Source organism: Rhinopithecus roxellana, chromosome 8, assembly GCF_007565055.1.
Source record: "Rhinopithecus roxellana isolate Shanxi Qingling chromosome 8, ASM756505v1, whole genome shotgun sequence".
Taxonomy (NCBI): domain Eukaryota; kingdom Metazoa; phylum Chordata; class Mammalia; order Primates; family Cercopithecidae; genus Rhinopithecus; species Rhinopithecus roxellana.
Window position 1 is genome coordinate 37182730 of NC_044556.1, and position 17526 is coordinate 37200255.

The 17526-nt window shown below is 37.6% G+C and overlaps 1 protein-coding gene across 3 annotated transcripts; it reads right to left on the minus strand.

Moving 5' to 3' along the window:
• Positions 1-618: 618 nt before the first annotated feature.
• Positions 619-11960, minus strand: SIKE1 (suppressor of IKBKE 1). Of its 3 annotated transcripts, none has more exons than XM_010371952.2 (5): positions 11709-11960; positions 11382-11487; positions 10415-10557; positions 7622-7735; positions 619-5675 (listed from the first exon to the last, which is right to left on the minus strand). In XM_010371952.2, exons 1-5 carry the CDS (start codon positions 11877-11879, stop codon positions 5574-5576), a joined length of 636 nt encoding a protein of 211 aa, XP_010370254.1. In that variant the 5' UTR covers positions 11880-11960; the 3' UTR covers positions 619-5573. The 3 variants fall into 3 exon arrangements, with proteins under 3 accessions (XP_010370254.1, XP_030791578.1, XP_010370255.1); XM_030935718.1 differs by having other exon boundaries at positions 11763-11943; XM_010371953.2 differs by having other exon boundaries at positions 622-5675; positions 11721-11957.
• Between the last annotated feature and the right edge of the window lie 5566 nt (positions 11961-17526).

Here is a 17526-nt window from a genome sequence, read left to right on the forward strand (position 1 = left end):
GTTATACAGCAGTAGAAAACTAAGACAGCCAGCCATACTCCAAATTTGTATGGTGGCACACTCTTGATAAAAAGGTGTCAATGGAAAGTACAGAAAAGGGCCAAAACCCATGTTATTTTTTCAAATGGTCCTGAGTTTGACTGAAATACTCAGATTGCCTTTGTCTAGTTGTCGCCCATGAGTGCAAACCAATTTTGTATACGCTCACAGTCAACCACATCGGAACCTGTACCTGTGTAAGACATATCCCAATATAAAAGATGTTAAAATAAGAAATAGAAATGAATGTAACAATCAGTAATATATAAAAATTCATCAATTAGTTCCACACATATTTCTACGAGGCTAGATGACACTGAGTGAGGTTGTACCTAATTTAAACTCTGAAGGTTCTGCCTCCTCTTTAGCATTACAGGAGTGATAAAACAAAAAGCATTATCTGTTTTTTCCTATATTAGCAGATAATACCCCTTAATTCACTCTGAAAGTTGCCATGAGATATATCAGTGAAATAACTGCAGAATGTGAAATATGATCTCTTACAGTTAAATGTGTTTAATATAAATGAGGCAGAGGAAAGGAGAATTAAAAATTAGTAAGTAAAATGTTAGCAAAGATTTAAAAAAATGTATAATTTATTATATATGTATGTATTCCTTAACAATACGTTGTATAATCCAACAAAGAAATATATATCAATGAAAGTGACAGCTATAAAACAATAAAACGTATAAATTCTAGAGACATGTTGAGTGAAAAAAAAAATCCTTAGACTACATAGAGTATGATACAATTATTTTGAAGTTCAAAAAAAAAGAAAACTAAAAAATAAGTCACTTTAGGGATACATATGTATTTTAGGTCTTTCTACATGTGAATAAAACTATTAAAAAGCAAGCAGGGGGGTGGGCAAAGATAGGAAAAGAGCTCAAATAGATAAAATACAAGCACTTGTAATGTTATCATTTTTAAATTAGGTGATGAGTTATTATGCTTGATAATTTATTTGCATTCCACATTTACCCTTTTATAAGCATCAAATATTACATTTAAATATAAGTCCAAAATTATGTATAAAATGTTGATAAAATTTATATCTGCATGGCTGTTCCTAAAACTATGCTTATTTTATCAAGCAGAGTTCTTGGTTTTAGGCAATTCAGGTTAGTTTTAATAACAACAAAAAAATGATTTTATTAAAAGTAATTCTCAGGTTCTCTAGGACAGCCAACAAACAAGAATTAGAGGTTACAAACCAGGCGCAGTGGCTCATGCCTGTAATCCCAGCACTTTGGGAGGCCAAGGCGGGCGGATCACCTGAGGTCAGAAGTTCAAGACCAGCCTGGCCAACATGGAGAAACCCCATCTCTACTAAAAATACAAAAATTAGCTGTGCATGGTGGTGGGCACTTGTAATCCCAGCCACTTGGGAGGCTGAGGCAGGAGAACTGCTTGAACCCAGGAGGTGGAGGTTGCAGTGACCTGAGATAGTGCTACTGCACTCCAGCCTGGGTAACAGAGCAAGACTGTCTCCAAAAAAAAAAAAAAAAAAATAGAATTAGAGGTTATCATTAAACCACTTTTGCTGCTCCTCTGTGGAGATGAATGCAGTAGTGTTGTTAGTCACCATCTTCAAAGGAATCTGCTGCATGGTTCCCTGCTTCTTTGTATCACTAACTTTAAAGTTGAAGGCAGATGTTTCTTCCTTAGCTGCAAAGGAGGCTGATAAAACATTTACCTGGTACTTTCAAATTCTTTAGGAGGGAGGAATGCTCTGCCTTATTAGGTGAGGGATTCCCTAAACACAGGAGTTAGGATATTGGGCAGCCAAAAGAGAAATGACAGATGTCTGCTACAGCCCATTCTCTTGGTCATTCAATATCAACATACTTCTTCAGCTAATTCTTCTAAAACTATATTCAAGGGGAAAGGACTTGACAATGTTAACAGTCACAGACATTAACAGTCACAGACGCTGTTAGTTGCTTTCTCAGTATTCTTTCTTCTTACTAATACTGATTTTATTTGGGACAGCTATGTACCCTGCTTTCTTTGCAGGTACCAGTGGCCATTTAACTGGTCAGGCAAGTAAGTCAAGGGGGAATCCATTTGGAATTTCTGGGAAAGCTTTGCTTTCCCTCATAAAAGGGGATATATATGTAGCTGGCACAGGCCATTTCCATTTTTTCTTCCTTGCCTTCAACATGGGCATGACACTTGGCTCGTCAACAACTTCCTAGCAAACACAAGAAAACAGCATGAGGGAGGAAAGCCAATATGGTAAGGAGGCAGATCTGAGAGACAGAACTGCACCTTTTCCTGTATATAGTAAGAATCACTGATTATACATTATTCCTTTCAGTTGAATGCACACATACTCTCAGCTACGCCATTCTAGAAAATAATATCTCATTAGTTAAGACTCCATTTATTGAATTCATAATACTGTCTAATATATGAGCTGTGGTGTTTCTTTTGCACTAATAAAAATAGATTTTGCTAATCAAGAACCACTTGAACTCCCAGCAGTATTTGGCATTTAGGCATCTCAAGTTAGTTAGTGATTAAAAATGAGCTTAAGACTGTCTGGGTTTGAATCTTGGTTCCAGTTTGGACAAATAACCACCTCCTGGGGGCCGGGTGCTGTGGCTCAAGCCTATAATCCCAGCACTTTGGGAGGCCGAGACGGGCGGATCACGAGGTCAGGAGATCGAGACCATCCTGGCTAACACGGCGAAACCCCATCTCTACTGAAAAATCCAAAAAAAAAAAAAAAAAAAATAACCACCTCCTTGTGCCTGAGTATCTGCAAAATGAGGTACAGTTAAAATGGAGATTATATAATACAGTACCTGACAGATAGTAAAGCACTCAATAGATGGTAGCCATTATTGGCAATACCATACATACTTTGCTTTTGTGGCAACAAAGTTTTCTATTTCTCTCCTACCCATTTATTATCTCTATTGAATTCTCAAGTTTAAAGTCCCTCTTGTGTATCCTATACAAACTTATATAATAGATTTATCACACTGCATTATAATTATATATATATATACTTATCTCCTGTACCAGACTTTTTCATTTTTAAAATCATAAGTATTAATGAAGTGGTTGGCACATAGACTATTTTCTTTTTAATCTTTTAGAGTGCTAACTATTAAACAATGGGGCCTAGACTAGACATTTTTAAATTAGTGTCTTCAGGAATTGTTTGGGATGATTAGAATATAAATTCTTGAACTCCATCACCAAATTTCTATTTCAGTGGGTCAGGGAACCACAGTTTGAAGAACACTAAAATAGACCTTCAATGTTTGAATCAAATTATGCATAAGGTATTAATATAAGAATTATATATAAGATACTGATATAATACTACACTAATATAATGTACTATTTGTAGAGTTATACACTGCTGAATATACTGTGCTAATTACAAAGTATTTATGACTCTTGTGAGGACCACTTGACAAGGTTGCTATATATATACGTAAAAAAACACTGCACTTCCTAATTTGACTTATTACTGAGTAAAATTAGCTAATCTTCTCAAAATGCAGTTTTTGTTAGAAAATATAATTTTGAACTAAGATTTCTGCAAACCAGGCAAGTTCTTCATCCACTGAAGGAGAAACTTTAAAATGCACTTAAAATGAAGAGCATTCCTCCCCCACTCAATTTTCTAACTACACATTATCTTCATAGCATTAACACCAGCCAGAATTTATATTATGTAGGGCACTAAAAGCTTCTTAGACTTGTACCTCAGGCTTTTAATTTCGCAGGGGGAAAAGTTAATATATAGATTTATCCTGACACTTGAGATATAAAGAACTTTATAAACAGCTCTAAAGGAACATAAAGCAGATAAAGGGACACCATATTATACTTTAATTTGATTACTTCATCATTTTCACTGAAATCTGGCCATGGTAAGTTTGGCCATGGCTGCTAAATGGTATAGAGTACCTGCCTCTTGAATTGATTTATGGGTCACTTAAGGTATACTTCAAGGCAATGGCTGGGCTAATAGTTTCCTTACTTTTGGGAAATGAAATAAAAAATGCTCACACTTGGAGGTGTTTTTTTGTCAAATTCTATGTAGGATATCGAACAGAAATTTGAAAAATTCTTAAATGACATATACCTATTCATTAACACCCACTGCTCTAGATGACATCCATTAGTTATTACTGCGATCAGATGCTTTTAGGACATCTTTGAAAGATTTTGTTGTTTTAACTGTAGTTCTTTGTAGCATTACAAAAGAAATATTATATCACATAAAGCACTAACAACTCTTTTTAATACTGTGTCTCTCCCATGCAGTATGGTGCTTACTGTTACTGGAAACTATTGACAGGTTTAGCATTATTTCAACTAATTCTGGGCAAATCTAAATAGAATAGTATAACATGAAGAATTTATAAATTTGAAATGTGAGTAAACTGAGATGGGAATGAGTTGATGAGTGAACCCACCTGACCACTGGGCATTTGAATCTCAATGTTGCCTACATAGCATTATGAGTGTAATAATTTTCATTAGGTAACAAAACTGCTTCCTCACCTTTTTATATAGCTTAAAAAAAAAAAATAAAAAAGACAAAAAAAAAAAAAACCAAAACTGCTTCTATGTAAAAAAAAAAAGAAAGCCAACTAACTATTAGTGCTAGGAATGAAAGACATCCAATCCAAGTAAGTGATGGTTCTTAATTATAAAATGGAAAAAATTAAAATAGAATATAAAACTAGTAGGATAACATTGAAAAACTGACTACTTATATTTGGTTTTTTGATTTTGTGTGTGTGTGTTTTTGGCTGATTATATTTAATAAAAGCTACTTTTAGTATTTGAACTAAGTGCACGTGTGCATGCGCATACACAGGACAAGCTCCTCAGCTTTGAATAATATGAACTTTGAACAATATGACAACTATAGTATCACTGGGGAAAAAAATAGCTGACTTATTTCCAAGTATGTTTCCTGGGACTAGCAGTAGGTTCTCTCAAAAGTAAAGGCACCAGGCTATAAAGTGCCAATTCTTAGCACCAGAGAGACGTAAAACTTCACAGGTGAATGACATTACAAATCAGAGAATCTGCTGATCTAGTTCTGTGGAATTGTATTATTTTGTCAAATGGAAAAAAAAAATCAGGGTTTATGCCAAATAGATTTAAAAAGTTAAATCTTTCCTAAAATTTCCTAGAAGTGTATTTTACAATGCTATATAAAATAAAATTGCTGGCTTATAAAAAATGCTCAAAGTTTCAGAGATGTGAAAAATAACAATGAACTGAAAACACAGTTTATATAAATCAAGGTCCCAGAAATGAAAATTAAAAGTAGTCTCTTTGAGAAAGGAATGGTAAAATTCAGCATGTATTCACATTAACACATCTGAGAACCGGGGACAGCCAATATTGACTGGAATTCTAAATTGCCACCTGATACCTTTAATTAAGATTAAATCAAATCTGAGGCAAGACACTTAATGGACAGTACTTGAATGGGAAGATAGTAACTTCCTTCCTTGATAGACGATCTCCAGCCATCATTCAGAGTTCAGTTATTTGATGGCTTGGGAAGCAGTGTCCATTGAGTTTTCCTTTCTGGTTTGAAGAGACTCAGTGCTAATGGACAATAATTCTCGAAGTTCCTTATTTTCAAGCTGGAAAAAAAAAAGGCATGTTTATTTCTGGTATATTTACTGTCAAGCTGCATTATAACAACACATTATTTTTAGCCAGGAGCAGAAAACATTATTTTTAATTTAAAAAATTTTAAGGAAACAAAAAATCCACTAGTTGAGAATTTCCTTAAATACTACTTATTTATTCATTTAACAAACATTTACATGTAGGATATAGGCAATGATACTCTTTTGTAGTAGTAATTTACTGAGTAATTTCTATATACCAAGTGTTACAATTACAAAAGAGAAACAAAAAACAGGGTACCTCTCCATTTGAGGAATTTAGTATGTTTTATTCTTCATGGTTCCCACAGTTTTACTCTTATTTCTTTTATTTTAAAAATTCCTAATAATCGTTTCACTCTGATTAATCTCCTCTCCTGGATATCTTATAGTTCTAGAGAAATGGAAGGAAAGGGGGAAAGGTACTACTTGGGTGCCCTGTATATGCTATCTCACAATAATCTGTAGGGTAGATATCATTGCCTACATCCATATATTTCATGAGGATACTCCGGCTCACAAAATTCCTAAAAGTTGTCCAAATTCAGACAAGTTGGATGTGGTATTACTGGGGTCTGAATCTAGTAGTCATGTTTTTTCTACTTGAAGTATTAAGGTAGAATTTGTCCCACATTTCCTTAGGGCTGTTTCCATAAGTGAGGTAAATTGAGGATAAATAGAAGTTCATGCTGTCATTTCACTAGCTCCTAATTCCTACTTGGGACCTGTCACTACCTTTGATTTCTAGAGAGAGTAGCTTCCGCTCTTCATCCTTATTCTCTGCAGAAAATTCTGGTAAACCAAAGCATTTTTAGCTTCACCAAGATGTGCGGAAGTCCCAGCTAGAGTAACTAAGAGATTAGAGCCTGTGGTCGATGAATCTTCAACCACATGAAGTGCTTCCTTCAGTATTTGTATCTGTCTCCCAGCATTTACGTACTATTTAATATCATATGATACTAGGATTATCCCTTCCACTAGACTCTGGGCAGGTACCTGTTTTTTTCTCTCTGGTATTTCTCAAAGGCCCCAGGACAGCACCTTGTAATAAGCAGCACACAAACCATTTACTGAAATGCTTTGCTTTTTTTTTAATTTTTGAGACAGGATCTCATTCTGTCGCTCAGGGTGGAGTGCAGTGGCATGCATGATCATGGCTCACTGCAGTCTTGACTTCCTGGGTTCAGGTGATCCTCCCACCTCAGCCCCTGAGTACCTGGGATTATAGGTGCACACCACCACACCCGGCTAATTTTCTGTATGTTTTTTGTAAAGACAGGGTCCCCGCCATATCGCCCAGGCTGCTCTTGAACTCTTGGGCTCAAGCAATTCACTCACCTCAGCCTCCCAAAGTTGAAATCCTTAACAATTTTATGAGCACACTAATGCCCCAAACCTTTTTTTTGTAACATATTCCTATTTTAATCAAAATATGACATGAACATAGCTTTTAAGAAATCAAGACTACAAGGCTTATACAAGCAGTTCTTTGGCTTTGTAACCCAAATGCAACCACTTTTAATACTTTTATCTATTTCTTTTGGTATTTAATTCTGTAATTCTAAATAATATGCTTATACTGCTATTTCCTGATCATCAATTTTAGGCATTATCTACTTCTCTTATTATGGCAGATGAAGGATTTTATCTCACATATAACTTCTCCCCTCCACTCCCTCTACCTTCCCATTATAATATCTCAAGTTATTGCCAATACATAGTTGGTATTTCCACTGATTGCTGTTTACTATATTTCCTTTCTTCAAAAGAATATAAAAGAGTATGAAGGAGGAGTTTTAATTTTAAATCATGAGCACACAGAAAACATTAATATATTACAGTGATGGCATAGTGATGGCATATCTTCCAGACTCCGAAAACTCTGAAATACTGTGAACCTAAAATAGCTACAATCTTACCTCTAATTGGGCTAATTTTTCCTGAATCTTACAGAACTGGTCATCATCCACCTGAACTGCTTTCCTCATCACTTCTCCCATTTCGCAGATTCTGTCAATCTGACTCTCAATTTCCTGTGAAGATATTAAGGAAACAAAGGTGGAAAAGTCACCTGTTCTCTATATATAAAGAACATAAAAGTGTGTGCATTACGATTTTTAAAAGTTCATTTAATCTATGATACAGAAATTACAATGGAGTTTCACTATAATTTTAGTCCTTAGACATAAAGCCATAGTAAAGTGACCTTGTGGTATTCACAGATAATTTTTTTTTTTTTTTTCAAAAAATCAATTGTGCAAGACAGTGTGGCGATTCCTCAAGGATCCACAACTAGAAATACCATTTCACCCAGCCATCCCACTACTGGATATATACCCAAAGGATTATAAATCATGCTACTATAAAGACACATGCACACGTATGTTTATTGCGGCACTATTCACAATAGCAAAGACTTGGAACCAACCCAAATATCCATCAATGATAGACTAGATTAAGAAAATGTGGCACATATACACCATGGAATACTATGCAGCCATAAAAAAGGATGAGTTTATGTCCTTTGTAGGGACATGGATAAAGCTGGAAACCATCATTCTGAGAAAACTATCACAAGGACAGAAAACCAAACACCACATGTTCTCACTCAAAGGTGGGAATTGAACAATGAGAACACTTGGACACAGGGTGGGGAACATCACACACCAGGGCCTGTCGTAGGGTGGGGAGAGTGGGGAGGGATAGCATTAGGAGGAATATCTAATGTAAATGACGAGTTAATGGGTGCAGCACACCATCATGGCACATGTATACATATGTAACAAACCTGCACGTTTTGCACATGTACCGTAAAACTTAAATAAAAAAAAGAAGGCCTCCTTTAGGGGATCCTCATTCCAGTTGTATATGTTCTATTGATACCATTACTAAGGAATACAGTTTTTAAACAAATATATAATGTTTCTTGTATTTAAAACCAAGAAATGAAGAGTAGAATGCATTTTGTTTTCACTCTTTGCCCAGACATCAAGTTGATAATCCTATGGTTATCAGTGATATGCATCAGCTCATAAGTAACCCTTCAGTATGTGAACATGGGGAATTTTTAAATACTGGGCTCTTCGATATGGATTTGTGTTACAGTCATGTTATCATCTCACGCCTTCCAAGATTTCGAAGGATCTGATGGCTGTAATTGCAGAGAATAAATGAGTAATCTTTAGTCTATTTCAGAAATAGAAGGCCAGATGATTCCCTTTCCATAAAGGATTAAGTTTTCATCCAATGCCAACTCTGATAAGGCCTTAGTCATTTCTGTGGGTGAAACCTGATCCGATGCAAGTAATGTTATTTTCATTTCTGAAAATTATCTATGTCCAGTGCATCAATCACCCAATAGGTCCACACTCCAATAAAAATATTTGAAACGGAAAAAAAAAATCAGTTGTAGTTTAACTACCCATTGGATGTTGGATACTATCTCTAAGTGGCTATTTAACTTAAATTTGACTACTTTCACTGGCAGGAAGCTTACTACATTCCAAGGTGCCTTATTCTATCTTTGGACATATCACTTAGAAAGTTTATCTCTCTGAGTAAACTGTCTCTTTCTTTCAAGGTTCAGGTTTTTTCCTCCATATGAGAACAAATAAAATCTATTTTTCTCTTCCAGTTGAAAGCCATTCAAATATTTAAAATATCTGTTTCCTAAAACTTTTAAGTGAGTAAAATGCATTCAATGGAATTTAAGATGAAGCTTATATTTCACTACATCTCACAGAAGTAGTAGGCTCCAACCTATACATCTAGAATTAAATGATACAGTACACACGAATGTACAATGACAACCATGAAGCACCTACAAACATAAGAACAGTTACCGAGTCTCCCAAATTAGATAATAAGCAATCAAAGCATAGAAACTATGCCGTTTGTTTTTTTTTAAAAACCACACTTCTATCCCCTAACATAGTATGATGCTATGTGGTTCAGTTTATAAAAGGTTTATTGACTGCTTGCTATATGTCAGGTACTATGTTAGGAATAAAATGTGAATTCATGTGCCTCACAACCAAGGAGCTTAAGTGAAATGTATAATAACCAACCAAGTATTTACTGGGCACCTTCAACACTAACTGACATTACGTTTGGTGTGAGGGCTAAGAATTAATGAACATTTTCAAAAGAGATCTTGGTGAGGGAGGGGGAATGTTAGTCCCACTCAAATAAAAGGACCTGAGCAACCACTATCCTTCTTTCTATTCATATCTTTACAAAGCCATGGCAAAATAAACAACAAATGTGATAAACATGAAAGGAAAACAAGCTTACTTTTCTTCAAAGACAAGCACACATAGCCGGGCACAATGGCTCATGCCTATAATCCCAGCACTTTGGATGGCTAACGTGGGTTGATGGCTTGAGCCCAGGAGTTTCAGACCAGCCTGGGCAACATGGCGAAACCTCATCTCTACAAAAAAAAAATAATAATAATAATAAAAAAAAACCCCACAAAAATTAATAGGGCATGGTGGTGTGCACCTGTAGTCCCAGCTGCTCAGGAGGCAGAGGTGAGAGGATGGCTTCAGCCCAGAAGGCAGAGGTTGCAGTGAGCTAAGATTGTGCCATTACACCCCAGCCTGGTCGACAGAGCCAGACCCTATCTCAAAAAGCAAAAAAACAAGCACACAATCTAAAACAATCTCAAGATTTCAATTTGGTTCATTTCAAATTTATTCAAAGTTTCTTACTGCAGAGTGAGACTGGTGAGCTTTCAGGACTGGTTCAGCATCCACAGCTTTTTTAGCAACCATTAACTGTAACATCTGTTTCCGGTACTTGCTCATGATGAGTTCCAAAGCATCCTGGTGTTCCTCCAAGGAAATCCACAGCTCTGTCAAAAAATAAAATAACTTGGCAGTGATGTTTGAGAGACAGTTCCCAAATCCAAAGTCTTAACAGTTGGAATTTTGTAATACTATAGAGATAATATGAATCCAAGGTTGTAAATCAATGTTTCAGTCCACAAAACTGAGCAGTTAAAGTCTATGTTAAAGGTAACTTTCTAGGCAGAGAAGCAAAGTCTTGCAGTAACAACAATGGATATGTCATCAGAAGACATGGATTTGAGTTCAGTTCTGTAACTTGCTTGGTTAATATTCATAAGTAAATCATTTAGCTTCTCTGAGCCTATTTCTTAACAGCATTGTGATAGATAAAAATGAAGATATGAGCATACAGTAGAATGATATATGTGAAACCCCTCTGGTAAACAACTATTAATACTACAGTCATTAATAATGTACTAATCAAGCCTAAGAATATATACCCTTAGAATAAAATTCTGCTGCTTCACCTTGCACAAACAAGAACATAAACAAAACCTTAAATCTTACCTTCAGTGTTTATATTAATACTTAAACATTAAATTTTAAGTCCATGAGGATATGAACTCTTTTGTTACACATCTGGGGATGCTTAAAAATAAACCATGCAATAATTCTAACTCTACATAGCCCCTCTTTGGTAAGCTGCTACAAAATCAGTCAGATGACCTTGAAATAGGTAATCTAACAAACTTTACTGTTACTGAGCCAGCACAGGAGGACTCTCCTACTAAAAGTACTGACCTGGAAATATATGCACACCCTTGTGAATGTTTAGGGCAATTTTGCAATAACTTTAAACTATTACCAGATATGAAAAGGCCTGACTAACCTCTGTTTTCCTGTTGCAAGTCTCTAATCTGTGTGTTCTCTTGAGACAGCAGAATGTGAGGTTTGTATTTGGACATGTCCTTCATATCGGATGCATCCTCTTGATACTGGACAAATAGAGACAATCTAAGCATGCCTTAAAGAGAACAGCGGCAGATGCAACTCAAGAGGCAGAAGTCAGGGCTCTAGGGCAGGATTCTCAGCTCCGACCCAGGAAAAAGGTCTCACCGCCGCCCTCTGAGACTGGGAATAAATTTCAGGCCGAGTTCCCACTTTACCTCGCTCTCCACCCTTCAGTGCCCAGAATCCGAGAGCACTGGACTCCTACCCTCTGCCTGACCTGCTCCGGAAGCGCTGTCCCCGCCTCCCGCATAGCGGCTACCCGCCGGTGCAGCGCTGCCGATTGATCCACCAGCGACTCGGCGGCCGCATCGTGCTCCCGCAGCCTCTCCAGGAGTGTCTTGGCGTCTGTCAAGATCTTCTCGATGGTGCAGCTCATAGCAGCAGCACAACCCCAGCCCCTGCCGGGCTAAACTACGCGACTCGCTCAGATCTTCTGGGAGTCTGTCTCAGCATTACTGGCGTCACTTCCGGGCACGTTTAAAAGGTGTCTTGGCAGACGCAAGGGGCGCCTGCGCAGTGGCAGCCTATTTTGCGGGTTCACCCGCTTTTACCTGTGGCTTGCTTGCAGTCCTGCCTTACGCAGAGCCCCAGATCTGCCGTTGCCACGCTCTTGGTTTCCATTTGCCACAGCCTGGTGGTCAGGCCATGATGAGCTGGGCAGAAGGAAGGTCTCTTTTCCCCACTGGTTTTCATTGATGTGGATTGTTATTCAGTCACAGTTATTTTCTTTTTATTTTCATTTAATTTTTATTTTTTTTTTTTCGTTTATGAGACGGAATCTTGCTCTTGTCGCCCAGGCTGCAGTGCAGTGGCGCGATCTTGGCTCACTGCAACCTATGGCTCCCGGGTTCAAGCGATTCTCCTGCCTCAGCCTCCCGAGTAGCTGGGATTACAGGCATGCGCCACCAAGCCGGCTGATTTTTCTATTTTTAGTAGAAACGGTGTTTCACATGTTGACCAGGCTGGTTTTGAACTCCTGACCTCAAGCGATCTGCCCGCCTCGGCCTCCCAAAGTGTTGGGATTACAGGTGTGAACCACTGCGCCTGGCCTACTTGCATTTGGTTTTTTAAAAATTGTGGCAAAATGCACATAAAATTTAATATCTCAGCCATTTGTAAGTGTACAGTTTAGTAGTATATTCATATGGTTATACAGCCACCATCAGCGTCCATTTCTAGAACTCCTTCGTCTTGCAGTACTGAAGTTCTGCACTCATTAAACAATAACTCCCCATTCTTCCTTATCTCCAGCCCCTGGCAACCACCATTCTACTTTCTGTCTCTACAAATCTGACTATTCTGGGTACCTGACATGAGTGAAATCATACAGCATTTATATTTATATAACTGCCTTGTTTCACTTAGCGTAATGTCCACGAGTTTCATCCATACAGTAGCATATGTTAGAATTTCCTTCCTTTTTAAGGCTGAATAATATGTATATGCCACGTTTTGTTTATCCATTCATCCGCTGGACAGTTGGGTTGCTTCCGCCTTTTGCTATTGTAAATAATGCTGCTATTACAACTGGCTCATGTCTGGCTGCTTGTTGCCTAGAGGCCAAAAACATGAGAAGTGACGGGTGGTGAAAGGAAAGCAGTTTTACTAATCAAACACTCGCAGATGGGGAATGGCTACGCTCATGCCTTCAAAACAGCATTCCACCTTTTTTTTTTTTTTTTTTTTGTCAAGGTATCCCAGAGACAGTATCAGTGTCCAAACTTTAATTTTGTCCCGTATCAATGCCAGGGTGGTGTGCTACCTGCCCTGAGTCCATCATGTCACTCCTGCGGCCAACCGACTTAAGAGTCAAAAGAGTTACAGCCAATTAAACGTTCTAGGCCAGATGGGGAAGGAGGTGGGCAGGCACTCATTAACCTTAAAACTCCTCTTAAGCAATGTTAAGAGCCAAAATCCAAAAGCCAAAAGGCAAGGTTACAAACTTGACTTATCTATAAATTCTATGCATTGAGCTGCTGTAATCTTGGCTTGCTGCAATTAGCTATATGAAATGCAAGCATTTTGTTTAGCTGTTTTGGCATCTGTGTGTCATCCTTGATTTGTAGGGTCTGAACTGATTTTAGCCCTCAATACTGTCCCTTACAACATTATGTTATAGTCTCTAGGCCTGAGGGGATTGAAGAGTTTTAACTATTGTAGATAAAACAAAACAGAAAGAATTAACAACATTTCAAACACAAAGTCATAAACCCTGCCTAGTTTTGAGAATAACAGGAAAGGAAGTTCACAGGGAGCTAAAAAATTATTTACTATCAAGGCACAGAATACATTAGATTAGTTCAGATAGAGGCAAAATTGTTAAGTGAATCTCAATATTTTTGAACACAAGACTGCCCCTGTGTCTCATGAAAGCAGTTTACTTTGTCGCCTTTGCCTGAGTCTAAAGATGAGGCTTTGGTTAACTGCAATTTAGTGTCAGATACTGGCAGGAGTTGGTGCCTTCTTTGGATGAGATATGTGTAAAGCCCTGTAACTTGAAAGCACAAAGATTAGTTAATATCACCTGATAAGGACCTTTTCAAGGAGCTGGAAGTGTGATACTGGAGTCTATGACCTGACTGGAAGCTGTAAAAAGATTTTACAACCTTGCAGTGATTAATTTTTATAGCTTTGATAAACCCCAGCAATAAGTCAGAGACTTAATTTATGATTTTGATTTTGAGGACGTCTGTCAAAGATTTCAAAAGTCTCAAAACATTTGATCAAAACAAGATAATATTCATTGTAAAAATAATGTATTTATTTTTATAAATAAATTTGGTTAAATGGTTACTCATTTAACCAAACTGATAATTAAAGACTTTAAAGGTAATTCAGAAGGGTACCCGGACGTAAAAACCCAAACCCTTTTAAATCTGTTTTTCTAGGCAATTAAAAACCCGTTAAAGAGAGCATGGGAATTATCTTGATAAAACATAAAAATCTTGTTTCTTAAGCAAGTTACTACACAGTCAAAAAACCCCTTCTGCTGTGTGACTGCTTCTCCTTATGGGAAGACCATGTAGATAACCTGAAAGTCAGACTTGAAAAAAGTGCTTGAATTTAATCAGACACAAGAAGAGCGTATTCACGATTATGAGTACAGCAAGGGAATACATCACTCTGAGCAATTGTGTGAGAAGTTTCCTGATTACAATGAAAATCACACTTATCAAGAAAAGCCAAGAGTACAGAATCAAGTTATATTGGAGGAAAACAATGCTTTTATAGAATTCTAAGATAAAACATTTCAGCATCAGGCCCCAAAAGTTAGAATCAGAGGAAAAAAATTAGAGGAGGTGATGGAAAAAGTTGAAGGAGAGAGTCCTTTTCAAAGGGAGGAAAAAGCTGAAAACAGCCAGGCACAACAAAAGTTGAACGTCTAAGATATGAATTTGAGAAGTTTTGAAAAGAAATAGGTGATAGAATTAAAAAGCAAAATTTCCTTTAATTTCATTAAGAGTAAACCAATACCTTAGGAAAACCTTATTTAAACCTAGGGAATCGTTCATTATTTTTATTTTTATTTTACTTTAAGTTCTGGGATACATGTGCAGAACATGTAGGTTTGTTACATAGGTATACATGTGCCATGGTGGTTTGCTGCACCTATGAACCCATCATCTAGGTTTTAAGGCCCACATGCATTAGGTATTTGTCCTAATGCTGTCCCTCCCCCTGCCCCCACCTGCCGACAGGCCCCAGTGTGAGATGCTCCCCTCCCTGTGTCCATGCATTCTTATTGTTCAACTCCCACTTATGAATGAGAACATTTGGTGTTTGGTTTTCTGTTCCTGTGTTAGTTTGCTGAGGATGATGGTTTCAAGCTTCATCCATGTCCCTGCAAAGGACATGAACTCATTCTTTTTTTTTTTTTTTTTTTTTTTTGGAGACAAGAGTTTCACTCTTGTTGCCCAGGCTGGAGTGCAGTGGTGCAATCTCAGCTCACTGAAACCTCTGCCTCCTAGGTTCAAGTGATTCTCCTGCCTCAGCCTCCCAAATAGTTAGGATTACAGGCATACGCCACCATACCTGGCTAATTTTGTATTTTTAATAGAGACAGGATTTATCCATGTTGGTCGGACTGGTCTCAAACTCCCAACCTCAGGTGATCTGCCTGCCTCAGCCTCCCAAAGTCCTGGGGATCATAGACGTGAGCCACTTTGCCCAGGTGAAGTCATTCTTTTTTATGGCTCCATAGTATTCCATGGTGTATATGTGCCACATTTTCTTTATCCAGTCTGTCATTGATGGGCATTTGGGTTGGTTCCAAATATTTGCTATTGTAAATAGTGCTGCAATAAACATACATGTGCATGTGTCTTTATAGTAGAATGTTTTATAATCCTTTGGGTATATACCCAGTAATGGGATTGCTGGGTCAAATGGAATTTCTGGTTCTAGATCCTTGAGGAATCGCCACACTGTCTTCCACAATGGCTGAACTAATTTACACTCCCACCAACAGTGTAAAAGCGTTCCTATTTCTTCACATCCTCGCCAGCATCTGTTGTTTCCTGACTTTTTAATGATTGCCATTCTAACTGGCATGAGATGGTATCTCATTGTGGTTTTGATTTGCATTTTTCTAATGACCAGTGGTGATGAGGTTTTTTTTTTTTTTAATATGTTTTTTGGCCCCATAAATGTCTTCTTTTCTTTTCTTTTTCTTTTTTTTTTTTTTTTTTTTTGAGATGGAGTCTCGCACTGTCCCCCAGGTTGGAGAGCAGTGGTGTGATCTCGGCTCACTGCAAGCTCTGCCTTCTGGGTTCACACCATTCTCCTCCCTCAGCCTCCAGAGTAGCTGGGACTACAGGCGCCCACCACCATGCCCAGCTAATTTTTTTTTGTATTTTTAGTAGAGACCGGGTTTCACGGTGTTAGCCAGGATGGTCTCGATCTCCTGACCTCATGATCTGCCCACCTCAGCCTCCCAAAGTGCTGGGATTACAGGCGTGAGCCACTGTGCCAGGTATAAATGTCTTCTTTTGAGAAGTGTCTGTTCATATCCTTTGCCCACTTTTTGATGGGTTTGTTTTCTTTTCTTGTAAATTTGTTTAAGTTCCTTTTAGATTCTGGAGATTAGCCCTTTGTTAGCTGGATATATTGCAAAAATTTTCTCCGATTCTGTAGGTTGTCTGTTCACCCTGATAGTGTCTTTTACTGAGCAGAAGCTCTTTAATTTAATTAGATCCCATTTGTCAATTTTGGCTTTGGTTGAAATTGCTTTTGGTGTCTTAGTCATGAAGTCATTGCCCATGCCTATGTCCTGAATGATATTGCCTAGGTTTTCTTCTAGGGTTTTTATGGTTTTGGGTTTTATGTTTCAGTCTTTAACCCATCTTGAGTTAATTTTTATTTAAGGCATGAGGAAGGGGCCCAGTTTCTGTTTTCTGCATATGGTTAGCCAGTTTTCCCAAAACCATTTATTAAATAGGGAATCCTTTCCCCGTTTCTTGTTTTTGTCAGGTTTGCCAAAGATCAGATGGTTGTAGATGTGTGGTGTTATTTCTGAGGCCTCTGTTCTGTTCCATTGGTCTATATATCTGTGTTGGTATCGGTACCATGCTGTTCTGGTTACTGTAGCCTTGTAGTATAGTTTGAAGTCAGGTAGTGTGCTGCCTCCAGCTTTGTTCTTTTGCTTAGGATTGTCTTGGCTATATGGGCTCGTTTTTGGTTCCATATGAAATCTAAACTAGTTTTCTCTAGTTCTATGAAGAAAGTCAATAGTAGCTTGATGGGAATAGCATTGAATCTATAAATTACTTTGGAGAGTATGGCCATTTTCATAATACTGATTCTTCCTATCCATGAACAGTGGAAAAAATTCCAAATGGAATTTTTTTTTTCCGTTTGTTTGTGTCCTCCCTTATTTCCTTGAGCAGTGGTTTGTAGTTCTCCTTGAAGAGGTCCTTCACATCCCTTGCAAGTTGTATTTCTAGGTATTTTATTCTCTTTGTAGCAATTGTGAATGGGAGTTCACTCATGATTTGGGTCTCTGCTTGTCTATTATTGGTGTATAG

What these genes read in the sequence shown, in the direction of transcription:
- SIKE1 (XM_010371952.2), bottom strand. Translation starts at nt 11,879, where the DNA reads ATGAGCTGCACCATCGAGAAGATCTTGACAGACGCCAAGACACTCCTG. An exon ending in CGGAGCAGGTCAGGCAGAGG is followed by an intron (nt 11,488 to 11,708) that starts GTAGGAGTCCAG and finishes CTATTTGTCCAG; the next exon opens with TATCAAGAGGATGCATCCGA. An exon ending in AAAAATTAGCCCAATTAGAG is followed by an intron (nt 5,676 to 7,621) that starts GTAAGATTGTAG and finishes TTTTTTTTCCAG; the next exon opens with CTTGAAAATAAGGAACTTCG.